Below are 16,389 nucleotides of genomic sequence, written 5' to 3' on the forward strand. Positions count from 1 at the left end.
CTCAGACAATAGCTCTGGAAGCTATCTCTTCAAGTGGAGCGTTTCGGACCCCCAAAGCCACTGACGCACACTGCGAAGTGTCGTCGGAGATATGTGACCTTCTCTGCAGGTCACATAGCTTCAATCCCTTTGTGGCAGTTGCTTGGCAAACACGGATGTTCTCTAAAACGTCCTGGAACAGATATTGAGTCATTTTAAAGGCAAAGGAAACGCATAACCGCCGCTAACAAGCATGCGTCAGTGAACAGTTTGCTAAATGGATATCGGAGTCATTTGGAGGACTAGTGGCTCCATTTAAGGCTGCTGGTACTGTGGCATTCTCCTCCATGCTGTCATCCCTGCAGCTGTTAGGTACAATGATACCAGGAATCTGAGATTGGGTTTCAATATCAAAAGCCGAAGAGGACTGTCGGAGTATGCAGGCTTCTTAGCAGGATCTATCAACCCGGACACAGACTTGCAGGTGTAACAGTCTTACACAACATGGTCCACTAGGTGGAGCTAGAGGTTTATTTTACGAGGCCGAATAACTCGACCTGAGACGACATGAAATCAAGGTACAATCTGCAGGATTGTAAGGGAATAGATTAAGGAGCTTTCACTTTTTGAGACGGCCAACTTTGTCCTCTGACCTCCCTGATTGAGGACGGCAGGAGGATTTTCATCAGCAATAAATGCAGCATCGTATTATTGACATGTTGAAGACGTATTGTGAACTCTTCGGGACTGCTGTGTGACCATATCTGGAAAGGGTTTTAAAGGGAATTTAATTTCAACATATAAAGAAATGTCCTTTGTCAGTTGTTTGGTGTCCGAAGACATTCTCTCATGGAGGCGCTGAAACCTTTCGTTGCATAAAACCAGAGCAGAAAACAGTGAGCGGATTCTGTTTTTCGCTTCTTGTCATTGTGATCTTATCAAATGGGAAAAGTCTGGACTTTTTTTGATTCATGAGCCCAGAGAGCAGAGGAAGCGTGTTAAAGTGCACGTACACGTCCCTCCATCCCAAACTTGATCACTGAGCGAATGTATACTGAGGAGAAGGACGTGCAGAGAGGAGAAAGACAGATCAAACATTTCTGTCAGGTGACCTCTGACATTTTGGCTCCTCCTCCTTCTCCCTGCAACCTGCGAGCATGCTGGGAGAAACAACAAGGGATTCTGGGAAAGACAGGAGGAGGGCTTTCCTTAAATATAAACAACATCTGTGTGTATGTGTGCGAGGCAGATAGAGGAGCGCATGTCTTTTTTTTTATTAGTTTTATTATTGTAGAATCATTTTAGCTCTGATTTTACATTTGACCCAGATTGAACAGCAGTGCAAGCAGCAATGATTGGGCCTCAGGGAGCCACAGACACATTGTTGGATTTCATGTTTTCATATATTTCATATATTTTAAATTCCGATTCATTCTCTTGTTTACGTTGAATGAACAGTCGCTCTTGATGACCGAGCTCGCAGTGCAGAGGTTAAGATCTCAGAGCCGCCCCAGCGTTGCCTCTCAAGCTCTCAACAGTTTGTTTTGTGTGTAAACTCGGACCCGTATTTTGTGTTCTGCAGCGTAAAGCTGATACACTCCGATCTGGGGATTTGGCCTTTAACTCCGCTCCATATTTCTATTTGTTTTAATAATGACAGTCAGATGTTACGTTGGATAAATATTGCATTGCTTTTCATGATCAGAAGCAGATGTGGAGCACCATGTGGAAAAAGGGCTCCCTGATGAGAGAACACAGCAGATAGAGGACGGAGGAGTACTGCACTGTGTCTTCTCTTAACACTTTGAAGACGTGTGCATCGATCAATTCTCAAGTTTACAAAATACCTTTTTCGAGCTGGAGTTTTGTGTGTCGTCTCATCATCTGTAACGGACAAAGGTCTGCAGTGATCAGAGGGACGTTGTGACAGATGTGAGGGGAGCAATAGATGCCGTCACGTCGCTGGACCGCCGGTGGCAACCATCTGCTGTTTTTTACTATATTTTTTAAACTATATGTTTACCTTCTTTATGCAAATCCCCTCCTCGCTGGTTCATTACAGACTGAGTTGGCTCACTTCTTGCAGCTGCGATGAGGAGAGATAATGAACTCTGGTTACAGACAGGACTGATGATAGTTCTCTTTCCTCGTTAGACGGTTTCTAAAAACATCTTTCGCCACTCCCGCTGTCTGATTGCCATGGTTACCTTTACACCTGTCACGTTGCAGCACACTCCATCTCAAAATAGCAACTTTGCGATGGCAGTCTGGCAGAAAAGCTCAACGGTGGACGATTTCCTCCCGCAGCAGCAGCTTCTTCTCTGACTTTCAAAAACATCGGGATTTGTTATTCTCATAAAAAGACAAACAATATGACTTTACATGTATGTGTGTATGAATAGCAGCTGTAATTGACAAAAGACCAGAATGCAGTGCAGTTGCAAGCGACGTTTCAGGGATATCAGTATTGCGACTGCAATAAAAAGTACTGCTCATTATCTTTTGTGTGTATTACAGCGTGGGTGAGATGTATCGTAGGTTTAGCTTCAACGTATTTATTATGAGTGAGGGGCTCCATCAGACTTCTGTATGTCCTGCTAGTTCACAAGCTGTAGTGCATCTCTACGGCTCCAAGGTTCATGGAGCGTTTAGTGCACCCGACGCCTCTCCAACCACGCGATGATTCGATTGTTACACAACAGTGCGCACGTGCACGCTATGTTAAACTGGTAGCTTGGTGATTCATTGCACACATGGACAACTAAATGGCAGAAAGTCGGAGAATGAAGTGTTATGTAACACGTGCACGCGATCGCGTAAACCGGGGCTGAAGAAAAAACCCCTCGTTCACTGACCAGATTTGCGTGTATGAGTGTGTGTGTGTGCGCGTGAGTGTGTCCAACTCTGACTGGCAGATTGCTTGCAGTGAAATGTCAGCTGCCCACATCATGCGACATGCTGCGCTGCTGCTATGTGTGTGTGTGTGTGTGTGTGTGAGAATCTTCATTCACAAGAGAGTGACGGGCAGAAAAACAGATGGACAAAGAGTTGGAGAGACAGCAGGGAGTGGAAAAATCAATACGAAAGGTCACAAGACATTCATTTTTTATCGTACTTTGACGCAGTATAAATGCTGTTTGCCACATATCTGTTCCTCATTAAATGCTCCTAAGAGGCAGCTGTAAATGTGAATGTTCCCCTCAAGTAACCACATGGAAATATTCAGCTTCAAAATGTTCAAGCGCCCTGCAAATCCCGCCATGATCAGATTGAAAAATGAGGCTTTGACGAAACGGCTGACCTGCAACAGACTAATCCACAAATATGTTCTTGTTTTTCCTGATTGTCAACGCTGATGAAAAGAGATTAATATGAATACATCAAAATATGGCATACAGGATGTACAGCAGGTGCAACTCCTGCTGTACCAGGACGGGAGCGTTGCTGCAATAGTCCCGCATTTATTTCATTTGTTGTATCAAGTCATTTCATTTTCTTGTAAATATATTCATATGTACGTTCATTTAAAGTGAATAAGAGCTTGCAGGATAAAAGCTGATACAAAGACCGAAAAAGAAAAGACAGAATATACATTTAATAATTCTTTATTTTGCTTTCCACTTGTTCTACAGTCAACGCTGTATTAGGAAATCTGCCAATGTTGTCTCAGACATGTTTGCCTCTAAATGAAAATGTAACTACGTCATCTTAATTTGCAAGCTAATAATAGACACAGACATAGAACAGTAAAATGGTGAATAGAAAGTGAAATGGTGCGATGGCAGATGCTGATGACATCTTGCTCTTTTCGTTGCTAATCCATCGTATGGATGCCCTTAATCCCACACACACACACACACACACACACACACACACACACACACACACACACACACACACTCTGGATGAACTTGTTCACACCGACTGCCTTCTTCTGATCCTAAAACACTGCACACACATCGTCTCATCTGCGTTCACACGTGTGTGTGTGTGGTGTACTGCTAGAATGGTTATCTTGGGTAGATGGGGTGTGGATTGTTGTCATGGCAACTAAATAATGGGGTTAAGATGGAGAGTGGTGTCTGTGTTGTTGTTTTTTTGCCCCTCTCTAACAGGAGTGTCTCTTTGGGAGTGTGTTACAGTATCATCGATGACTATCTTGGTGTGTGTGTGTGTGTGTGTGTTTATAGTGAAAACGTCTATCAGGGCTGCCCTCTCTCATCCCTCCCCTCCACAGTAAAACCATCTCTCTGGTTTTGTCATCATTAAGACGCTAAGATCGATCCCTCTGGCTCCAGAGAGAAATCCATGCTACTCTGCGTGTGTGTCTCTGTCAAGTGTGTGTGTGTGTGTGTGGGTGTGTGTAATGTTGTTGTCCTGATTCAAACCCATGCTCATGTGGTTTTGTGTGTGTGAGACCAGTGAGATGATCCACCAGGGCTGTGAGTGCAGTCTAAATCTAAATCCAGGTTTTTCTTCTGCAGTAGAAGCTCAGAGGGGATCTGGAAATATTTGACTTTGCATCCAGCGTCATATTGGCCCCTAGAGGCTCCCAGTGCAAAGCCATCCCTACGAGTGTGTGAAATCAATCTGCTCTCTCCTTGTTAAGACCAGCCCCTGAGGGCCCCTGAGGGCCCCTTCCTCACAAATCCTCCCCTTCTTGCACTCTTTTACCAGAAAAAGAGAAACATCAGCCTCAGTATGTGATTATACCGCATCTTTTTTGTTTACATTAAATTCCTTCAAATTACTTCTCCACACACACACACACACATGTGCCAGCAGCGCGGACAGTACACCGCTACACTTGTTCATTGTGCGTGATGCTTTGTTGCTATGCAACACTTGCAGAACGTCCTCCCACATGAGAGATCTGACTGTGTGTGTGTGTGTGTGTGTGTGTTACATACTTTGATGCTGGTGGACATCCCACAGAGTTAATTTGAGTATTACGTCTAAATATAGTATTTTAAAAGCAGTGTATCTAATATCAAACATTTCAATATTTAAATCAACTGAGAATGAAGCAAGTCATCACATTTTCTTTTCCACCAGCACCTGCAATCAGGCGTTGAATTCTGCTGAGCCTGTCAAGTTTTTCAGTTGAGTGAATATGAGTAGTTTGTTGGTACAGTGTGGAAATATGTGTGTGCACCCGCATACAAGAGGAGCTCATTGTTTGTGCCTAAACAAACTTCAGCTCACCTGTCTGCTCCTCTGATTGTCTACATGAAGGATAGACTCTCTCCTGATATTCAACCTGATTTGATGGAGATGTAACTGAATATGATAAACTTCCTAATCCTATTTCACACACTATAAATCAAATCTATTGTGTTCAAATCAGGCCCATAGGAGTTTACAAGGCAGGTGTCCTTTCTCACAACACTGACCTGATGCATCAAGTGGATATGTTTTGCTGAACATAATATTATGCATTGGCCTCTACATCCTCTAGTCTAATGAGCAGACTTATAAACGCACTGTTACAACTCCTTCATAGTGTCATATTGCTTTTCGGAGAGTTATGATGATAAGTTCATAGTAGATGCAAAAGTATCCTTATGTACAATATGTTATGTTGAACATTGTTGCTCTTGGATGGATCACAGCCAACCCAATTATGTTCAACACAGCTCCATGTCCTCGGTCATGGTGGCCACAGCACTTAAAAGAATAAACTTCATCATTCTCAAAATTCTGACCCTTTTCTTTTTTATGAACAGCATTTGCTTGTACTTTTACTTTCAATACTTAAGTACATTTAATATCAGAAAATTACTTTTGATACTTAAGTACAATAAATATCAGATACTTTAAGACTTTTACTCAAGTAGTATTCTAATAGGTGACTTTTACTTTTACTGGAGTCATTTTCCAGTCAGGTATCTTTACTTTTACTCAAGTATGGCTTTTGGGTACTTTATACACCACTGATTATAACGCAGATATGTTGTTTATTTTCACAGAAAAGACAAAAACTGAATGAACACAGCAAAGCACCTGCGAGGCACAGTTAGGTCGATGGAGGATTAGTCCAGAGGGAGGTGGTGTTGCTTTGCTTCTCTCTCTTTCTACAGCAGGTAACGGTGGAGGGAGAGTCTGTCTCTAGTCAACCGTCCGTTAGTCACTCAAGGCTGTTGGGAATGTAAATAGGAGTGTTGTCGTGTGTGTGTGTGTGTGTGTGTGTGTGGGTGGGTAAGTTGGAGAGCTTTACAATTTTCATCAGATTTTGTTAATACCATCAAAGACCCTCTCTCTCCCACTTTCATCACATCTCTCTCTCTCTCCATCTCTTCTCTCATTATTGTGCCGTCCACTGTTAACACAGATCACACTGTGTGTGTGTGTGTGTGTCTTTGTGCGTGCGCACTGGTAGTTTTCCATGAGGGAAAGTTGTGAGGGCCCCAGAAGAAAGTCTTCACTGAGGGGAGGAGTCAGCAAAGGAATTTTGTGTGTGACAGCATGATTATGATAATGAAGAGGAAGAGGGAATGTGGGGGAGGTGTGTGTGTGTGTGTGTGTGTGTGAACTATTGGGCAATAACTGCAGTGGAGCAGAAAGGGGGGGGGGGGGTTGTCACTCGTCTCGCAGAAAAGTGGAACAATCCTTCCGTCGTGTCATTTCATAACTTTTCCGCAGTATGAAAAAGTTTGCTAAAGTGCAAAGACTAAAGACAAGAGAGACAGAAAAGAAAGAGCGAGAGAGATGAGGATGTATGAAGGAGAAAGAGAGAACAAGACAGATAGAAAGACAAAGAAATCGTTTGTTGTGAGACACCGGTGTCCTTTCCAAGGACAAGCAGACATGCCATGAGCGTCATGTGAGGAGACTCCTCCTCTTCCTCGTCTCCTCCCCTGTCTCTTTGACTCCTCCCTCCAACTTCCACTCGTCTGGACTGTTAACTCTCTTCAACTCAGCGATGTGGAGGTGAATGCAAAGTCGAGGAAGCTGCTGTCTGCAGCGGTACTAGTGCGGAAGAACGAGTCAAAAGCAGCGACAGAAAAGCTTTCAAAATCATGCTTTTGTAAAGATTTAAACTCCTTTCCCCTTCTCCAACATGTTTTCTCTCAAAGTTTGTCTTAAAAACATTTTAAAAAGTAGCATATGTGTGGAATAAACCGATTGTGACCAACTTAAAGCTACTTGAAGGGAATAAAAAATGTATATTCAAAGAAAACATCACATTGGTTAACCATCTCGTTCTCTCAATCATCTCTTTATCTATATCTGTGTCAACCATTGATTTATCTTTTTCTACTAGTTTGAGAACTTTCCACCGGCTCAGTGACCTTTGACCCAGTCAGCGAGCAGAGGTCCTGTTATTGCTGTCTGTCAGGGAAGTGAAAACAACTTTGGTTCGGAATGTCAGTATCCGGCAGCAGGGCTTTTATTGTGAAAGCCTCACTCAGCACACACAATGCACCGCAGCTCTAAATCAGATGACGTGACTGCTGCATGACCGGGACAGCCGACGGGGAGGAAATGACGAATTGAACAAGTGTAAAGACGAGCATTAAAACAATTATGTGTCATTTTGTTTTGGTAGGTGAAGCGAAAATGAGTCATTAGAGGCATTAGCGGCCCGTCAGCTGAACGCCTGAGCTGTGGATGCTGATTTGGAGCAGAAGAAAGATTTCCAAGCGCAGACAATTAAGCAACACCTTCGCCTTATCATGAGTTCATGACTCCGTAACGATCTGCGGCATTCGACGGTCAACGCATTCACATGGACCTCTCGACCTCTTGACCCCAGTCTTGACTCCGCACCAGACAGCGATTGATTAAAGTGGCACTGAATCTTGAGGAAAGTTCACAAGGAAATCACTGAAACAATATTCCCATTCGGGGGGTCATTGTCTGCGTGTGTGCCGGCGTGGACACAGTACAGTATTCATGCGTGAGTGTGTGAGGCACCGAGCGAGCAGGGACAGTGGCTCTTTGTTGCCGTTGCCAGGGTTTGGGATCAGCCAGGCTGGCAGTGCCTACAGTCACTCTTTTCCTTCTTTATCCTTTCATTCACTCTTTCACTCGTTTTCCATGTGCTCTACTTCTCCACTGCAGAGTGAAACATATGCTCGTTTAAAAAAGGCGATACCTGGGTCTTTAGATTTATTTATTTGTGCAATATTGTACAATTTAAGATCATGAGTCCTTAATATATATTATATGAAGGCAGACCTGGTTACTTCCACAACAGTATCAACATGAGCAAAAAGCTTGTGAAGGCATTGTTCTTGTGGTTGTAATACATTTGAAGTTCTGGACACGAGCCTCCCAGTGCTTACATCATTAATGTATGCTTTCTTTTCATAAATAAAACACTCGCAGGCCTTTTAAATAGTAGTTTTCCTGGATATTTTAAATTTAAAGGCAGCTAATGTTTGCATTTAACCACATTGAAGACAGTTTGACACTTGTTTCGGCAGCTATAGATACATTTTGAGATGATCAACAATCCAAGATCATCACAGTTGACTTCTTGTTTAATTTCATTCCAGGTTAAGTTTGAAATACCTGCTCGCAGCTTTGACAGTGAGGCATCAGGCAGTGAGTACCCTAATACTGCTAACAATAATCAAAACTAGAAAAGCACATCTCTCACCCTGCCGGTCCGTCCTTCTCTTCCTGCCTTCATCTCACTTTCTCATTCCTCTAATTGCTCTGTAATCCGTGGCCAGATTAGAGGGATGTGCAGGGTCTCTTGTGTGTGTGTGTGTGTGTGTGTGTGGTCTGAATGAACGATGCATAGATCTCTCAGAGATGACAGGCATCTGTTCCTGCCGAGGTTCCAGGCAGAGGTTCTTGCCGGATGTTCCGGCAGGAACCAAAGCAAACAAACTGAGCGTTTACGTCATGACAAACATGTTGTAATGTTTGTCGTTGCCGCCTGTTTTCGAATACGTCCATCAGCTGTCCTATGTCTTGCATACGTTGATGCTGTATCCTTAATATCACCAACTCTGCAGCAGTTCTCCTTTGATGTAAAAACCCAATTTCATAAATCCTGCCTGCTCTCTCTTTGATACAAGTTGGCCTGGAAGGAACAGGCTTTCTGGCAAATGTTTGGACCTATAAATAGCAGCACACTCAGTCGTGTGCCTCGCTCTTCCTCTCTCTCTCGCAAAGTCTGGCCTGGTTGTCGTGTTTCTTAATTATTGCGCATTTATGATCCATCCATTTCACTGCAATTTACTGTCCTTTATTTTGTCTCGTCTTCAAGGCCGTCAATTGCAGAATTCATAGAAAAGACGTCCTGTGGAATGAAGCGTTCTTACTCGGTGTCTGTTGCTTTTCAATGAAAGCTATAACTTCCGTGGGGAGCATGTGATTTGTCTGTGGAGAATCTTAGCTCAGTGTGGAATGAAGGAAAGCTGCTGAATGGAAATGTGAGCTGTCCGAAATGATGGTAGTTTAACAAAAGTATATTTTAAATTACCTTAAAGGGACAGGACATTTTGTCAATCTCTCATCTTTTGTCTCAAACCAAAGACCTAATATTCATTTTCTTTTGGCCAAAATGATCTCTTTCTAGACAGAGAGCAACACTCGCATGAAGTCCTGTTCCTTTATCTGACCTGATCTTAAGAGGAGAGGAGGCTTCTTGTTTAATTTCTTTATCTCTTTAATTTTCTTAAATCTCTTTATTCTGTTCTGGTGTCATCCGCTCGATAGCAATCTCTGTTCGCCCCAAAACAATTCCAAAAACATTTCAAATTTGAAGCCACATGTGCTGAATTGAGCTTGACGTTGAGCGCTAAGAGTCAACAGCCTGTCACAAACACCTGGGTTGGGAATTTCAAGCAGGTGTGTGAAGTCTCTTTTTGAGAGTTCGGACCATGATGCTCTTTAAAGTCTCTTGGCTCTCCGACCAAAAAGAACTATTCCTGGTTTGTTGGTGTGCTGAATGCTGAGGCAGATTGGTGATGGAAGCATGAAGCTGGCAATAACATCAGTGTGCTCTTCAGGGAATTGCAGGTGTCACCAGCCAATGCTCCAAAATGTGGGACAGCAAAAGCATAAACAGGGAGTTGCTCTTTGTGTAAAGCTTCATTGTTTAGAGCAGTAACACCGCAGGCTCTGCTCCTGCTCTGTCGTCTGAGAACTTTCTGTGACTCGCTCTCCAAATATGAGGCAAACGAGAGAGGTGACATCTTGTTCAGCGTGATTCAAAGCTCAACATCCTGTAAGAGACTTGTAGTGAGTACACTGTCGTTCACGTATAAGCGGAAAACACAGAACTTCTCCTAGTAGCAACGCAAGTTTATTTGTATAGCACATTTCAACAAGGTAATTCAAAGTGCTTCACATAAAACCATTAAAAGCATCAAAACATAAGGCAAAAGAAAAGGAGATTTAAAAACAATTAAGAACATTCATTGCATTAAAACATTAAAAAACAGGGTAAGAAATAAAATACAGTAGTGAAATGCAGAAATGCAGGAAATTGATTAATATATTAATTGAATGTGGTTCAATTAAAGGCAGCAGCAAACAGAAAAGTCTTCAGTCTTGATTTAAAAACGCTGCTTCTCCATGTTTAGTTCTGACTCTGGGAACAGAAAGTAGACCGGTCCCAGACGACCTGAGGGGTCGGGATGGTTCATAAGGTAGCAGCAGATCAGAGATGTATTTTGGCCCTAAACCATTCAGTGCTTTGTAAACCAACAGCAGGATTTTAAAGTCAATTCTTTGTTGGACAGGAAGCCAGTGCAAAGACCTCAGAACTGGGGTGATGTGATCCACCCTCCTGGTCTTAGTGAGGACTCCAGCTGCAGCGTTCTGAATCTGACGGACTTTTTACAGAGACCTGTAAACACACCGTTACAGTAGTCCAGTCTGCTGAAGATAAATGCGTGGACAAGTTTTCCCAAATCCTGTTGAGACATAAGTCCTCTAATCCTTGATATATTCTTCAGGTGATAATAGGCTGATTTTGTAATTGTCTTGATATGGCTGTTCAGGTTGAGGTCTGAATCTATAACTACACCTAGATTTCTGGCTTGGTTTGTGGGTTTTAACATCACTGATTGAAGCTGAGCGGTGATTTTCAATCGTTCGTCCTTGGTACCAAAAACAATTACTTCTGTTTTATCTTTGTTTAATTGAAGAAAATTCTGGCACATCCAGTTGTTGATTTGTTCAATGCAGTTACCCAGCCCTTGTATGGGATTATAGTCCCCTGGTGACATAGTTATGTAGATTTGTGTGTCGTCTGCATAATTATGATAACACACTTTGTTGTTTTCCATAATCTGAGCTAGTGGAAGCATGTAGATGTTGAACAGAAGAGGCCCCAGTATTGAACCTTGGGGAACACCACATGTCATTTTAGTCAGCTCTGATGTGTAATCAGCTACAGACACAAAGTATTCTCGGTCCTTCAAGTAGGATTCAAACCAGTTAAGTGCTGTGCCAGAGAGTCCCACCCAGATTTTTAGCCTTTCTAGGAGTATGGCATGGTCGACCGTGTCGAATGCAGCACTGAGATCTAGTAACACTAAGACTGAACTTCTGCCATTGTCTATGTTTAAGTGGATGTCGTTGAAAACCTTAACAAGAGCAGTTTCAGTACTGTGGTGCTGTCGAAAGCCTGACTGGAAAACATCAAAGCAGTTATTTACGGCCAAGAAGTTGGTCAGCTGTTGGAAAACCGCTTTTTCAATTATTTTACTTAAAAATGGGAGGTTTGATATTGGCCTATCATTTTTCATTGTTGCGGAGTCTAAACTAGCTTTCTTTAGGAGTGGTTTAATAACTGCAGTTTTTAGGGCTTGTGGGAAGACACCTGAGAGAAGGGATGTTTATAATTTGTAAAAGATCAGTGGTCACTCGCGTTTCTCTATTCTGACCAGCGTAGCATTTCTCCAAGGAGATCTTTGCTTACCCGAGACAACCTTCACTTTAGTGGGTGCAATGGCATCAATAATATTTTTAACTTGAAGCCATCTACAAGCTCATTGACTGAGAGGCAAGAGAGGGCTGGTGTGGAGGAGAACTTCTGAATAAATAGTTCACTGGTGTTTTCAGAGATGTAACGCTTTGTCACAACCTTGGTTTGGACATTTGTGTGCAAGGAGATTGCACTCTCAAAGAAAACACAGAAATGATCAGAGAGTGCAACATCAGTCACAGCAACCTTGGAAATGTTTACACCTTTGGTGATGATTAGGTCCAGAGTGTGCCCCCTGTTGTGTGTGGGTCCTGTCACATGCTGAGTCAGATCATAGTTATCAAGGACACCACATAGTTCTATAGACTCTCTGTCCTGGGGATTATCAACATGGATATTAAAGTCACCAACAATAACAACACAGTCAAAATCAATACAGATTACAGACAGCAGTTCAGTAAACTCATCAAAGAAGGTTGCACAGTATTTAGGCGGCCTGTAAATGTTTAGGAATAAAGCTTGAATGGAATTCAGAGCCACATATTCAAAAGAACTAAAATGACCAAAGGACATCCGCTTGCATTGAAGAGAATCATTAAATAAAATAGCAACTCAAAAATGAGACAATTTGATTTGTGAGTAAAAGAGTTAATCTGCTCTCTCCTTCAGTTACTCACGATTCCCACTGATCTTACAGAAAACGTTGCTGTCTTGGGATGGTTTTAAACAAGTATAAACCTTACTTCCATAACTTGCGTTGTGCTGTGACAATACAGCAGTGTGTGTGGGAGCCCTGGAAGCTCGGTGGGTTGAGAAACACACTGTTCTTATGATGTGGTGAGTGGGAATTTGTTATTCACTTCCTCACTGCTGTCTTTCCCAATAGTCTCCATATGTATGTTTCAGATGATCGTCGACAAAATGACATAAATGTTGACTTGAATTTAACACGTAGTGGCTTATTTGTCACTGTGAGCTGTTTGGTGTCATTTAAAAAGATAGAACATGAAGTCGAACCCAAAAGGCTGGAAACGAGTTGTTCGCTTTTAGTCTCGAGTTGTTGAAATCGCGTGACGGCTGCTGGAGAAAACAATCGGTCGTTGTCTGTTCAGGCTTCTCTGGAGGACGAGGAATGACTCCACGTGAACGTGACTTCCCCCGCTACGCTGAATTAACAATGAAAAGTGGCCCGACAACCTAAAAGTCACTGCACGTGTCTTTGGCTTTGTGTTTGGCCTTATAGTCCATGTAACCGAACACAATGATGGTGCCACTCAAGGCGACAAAGTCTAGTTAACACACTGAATTCAACTTTGAACACTTGTGCATATTCTTATTTAGGTGCTGCGTAAACACACATCTATATCTTTGCCAAATAAACTTCAGACAGATTGTTGGTGTCGGAGTGTAATCTCAGTTCGTGGTGTTGGAGTCATCATGTATCTGTTTGGATGGATGCAGACTGTCTCCAGCTGTATTTATTTGAGTCTGGCTCAGTGCTGGACCTCTATCAAGTGTAAAACACTGCTGGTTGTGGTTTGATTATTGAACGTTTCAAAATGCCTCTACGTCACCCTCGGTACAAAGGTCAGGACAGTTTGAATACTACAAGGGCAATCTGCAGCCGAGTGAAACATTTACAATGTACCCGCATGTACATGCTTAGCCAAAGGAACATTTAAATGTACATTTTGTTCAGGCCGCTGGAGCCAGAGTGACTTATTAATGCCCTAAACTCGTGTCGAGAAACTCTCAGGAGAAAGAGAACGCACAGAACGTATTAAAAAGTAAGAACAAATACTCCCTCGCATACCACTAGTGGTGTTTAGCTGTGAATATAGTCTCCGAATCCCGCTCTAATATGGCCTTTAAGTGACAGTTTACTTACTGGTATGTTTACTCTGATAATATCAGTATTACTCCTTGTACTCCGCCTACAATGACATTCCAAAGGCCATGTTTACGTCTTCGCTTCCCAAACTGTTTATGATTGTCAGAGCGTTGTTTGGGGTTAAACAAGAATGTACACTGCATTAATTATGGAGCTGAAACCCCCCGACAGCCGCATAAAAACTCTGAGGGGGCCGCTGAGGCTCCATCATGGTTTGCTCCTTTGGTTTTATAGACGCAGGAGAGACATCACTGCTGCGTGGGAGGTCGATTTCCCAAAGACTTAAACATGCTCAAGTAGAAATCCCGCCGATAAAAGTGTAAACAGAAAGTCTCAATGAGTGTGTGTGTGTGTGTGTGTGAATGTGTTTGAATAGAAGGTGTGGTCGTATGTCATTGAATTTTATTTTGGGTTGAACTGTCCCCTTCAGGGTTCTCTCAACCTTTCTCCCTTTATCTGTCTCTTGCATCACCGTGCTCTTTCTCCTCATGAGTGGATTTGGAACAAATTGAATTCAATGCACTGCCGACTGCGCTGCCGTGGCAGGTTGCCGAGGCCGGCATTCTGCTGCAGCAGCATGAGCTGCAGATATACCTAAAACTTGACTGCTCTCGTCTATCTTTTTTCTATTTCACACTCTCCCCTCATCTTTGTATGCCTCCCTGCATAGTCTAGTGACTATAAACAGTAGGAAGTTTACTACAAACACATCCAGCTGCCAGCCGGCCAACAAGGACAAGCCCTCCTCCTCCCTGAGAGTTTCAGTGAACAGGAAAGCCACTTGTTGGTTGTGTGAGGGACTTCAGGGTCACGAGCTAAGGTGGCAGCCACAGATAAAAGATAAAGCCAGAGTTACTTTTAGTATTTTGCTTTTCTGTACCAGCTTGTTGACCAGTTGAGAAATCCCTTTGTCTGTTCAAGGACACAGTGAGTGTGCGGGTCATTGTGTGGCTCAATCATTCATTTAAAACACTCTCAGTTCAACTTTATGGCTTTGCCTAGTTTCTGCTCACCGCAGGAACACCAGGGTGGGGCTTACACTTTGACCAATGAATCAAGTATTAATATCCATTTGCTGGTTTAGTAGCAGCTGAGCTTTGCTCAAGGTTGGACGAGAAACCTAAATCTCACCTGAACTGGGTTTCAAACCAGATTTCCGTGCGTTTCTGTGGATGATTAACGTATATTAATCCCAGTCAGCCAACGACCTGTTTGAGCTCACGCAGTGTGGCAGCGATGTGAATCTATATCTGAACACAATGTGTTCGCATTGTGAGAGACATTCTGACTTTTCATGAGGCGAAAGGACTTCAGAATCAATTTCAAGGTAGCTTTCTTCCAGGCCACATTGACCTCAGAGAGCGAGGGAACGCTAAAGGGTTCCTCCCTTTGCATTCCACTCGTTATCTCTGCTGTGAGGTTTTCTTCAACCTTCCTCCCAAGTCTTTGTCAGCGTCTCACCTTTTTCTTTCTGGGTCTTTGTTATTCAAATGCATCTTTCAGCTCTGCGCAGAGCTGGACTTTCACCTAAAGAGCTCTGATTTTATCCCTCTCCCATTCCTTTTCCACCATCCACTGTTTCTTTTTCATTCGTTCATCCCTGTTTGTACTGTAAACGGAGCGCGCACACTCGGAGGGCGTCTTGGTTGTCCAAACCGCCCACCTGTCGCATGTAAAGGTCGTCACGAAGCTGAATGGGTAAGAGCGAAAGAAGAGGAGCGGAAGCGGTGAGAACAAAACAGGGAAGTTGAGCAAGATCTACCCCTCCCCTTTCTCCTGTAGTCCTCCTCCACCGCTGCATCCCTTTTTTTTTACCTTTGTTTTACCTCTTCCCAACCCCCCCCCCCCCCCCCACGAGCTCCTCCTCTCAGGGCAGGTGAGCCAGTTGTGGGTATAAAGGTATGCTAATGCAGAGCAACCTATCTCTGCTCTGGAGAGTGCGGAAGACTCAGGGCTGAGTGTGTGAGAGAGAGAAAGTGTGTGTGAGAGCGAGAGAGAGAGAGAGAGAGAGAGAGAGGCGGAGTAGGAAAGTTGCAATTTAAAAAGACAATTGGATTGAGTTTTCTCAGACTTGCACTGCAACCATGGGGCTGGGAGTAAGTATTGGAGCTTTGTCACATGTTTTGGACTAGTTTTTCAAGAGTCTTTAGGTTAAGGTTAAGCTGGTTGTGCTTTTCAGTTTTGAGCTTGAGTCATTGGTTAAGCGTGACAGTTAGTTTCGAAATGCTCTGTGCATGCGTTCAGTTTATTTGTTCACAGTTTCAGGGAACTCTTCAAACTTGTTTTTTTTTTATCTGAGATATTCATGAGTCATTCACGATCCCTCTAACAATGGTTAACACAGGTTTTACAGCATGTTTGAACAGCAAAGTTGACACCGCTCTGCGCCTCTGCTGGTGCAACTTAAGAGGAAGCCTTGGCGCAAACTTACCACGTGTGCTCGGTGTTGTTCAGAAGCTTACTTTTTCTCACTTTCTTCAATCCAGAGAGGGAAAGATGAGTACAAATTGGCGCCAACCTCCGATGGCAAGGACAAGAAATCGAAGAAGGCTAAAGGGGAGAAGGATATGGAGGAACTGAAGAAAGAAGTTGACCTGGTGAGTACACAAAGAAATGTAAAACCACT

The 16,389-nt window shown here is 43.1% G+C and overlaps 1 protein-coding gene across 2 annotated transcripts in view; it reads left to right on the forward strand.

The window, feature by feature from the left end:
- Positions 1 to 16,389, forward strand: part of LOC306797347 (sodium/potassium-transporting ATPase subunit alpha-1) — a 39,204-nt gene that overhangs the window by 10,979 nt on the left and 11,836 nt on the right. For both annotated transcript variants that reach the window (XM_079296671.1, XM_079296672.1), the window contains one exon: positions 16,250 to 16,360. In XM_079296671.1, coding sequence (XP_079152797.1) covers positions 16,250 to 16,360 — 111 coding nt within the window. The remainder of the gene's footprint in view (positions 1 to 16,249; positions 16,361 to 16,389) is intronic.

Source organism: Melanostigma gelatinosum, assembly GCF_949748355.1.
Source record: "Melanostigma gelatinosum genome assembly, chromosome: 24".
Classification (NCBI taxonomy): Eukaryota; Metazoa; Chordata; class Actinopteri; order Perciformes; family Zoarcidae; genus Melanostigma; species Melanostigma gelatinosum.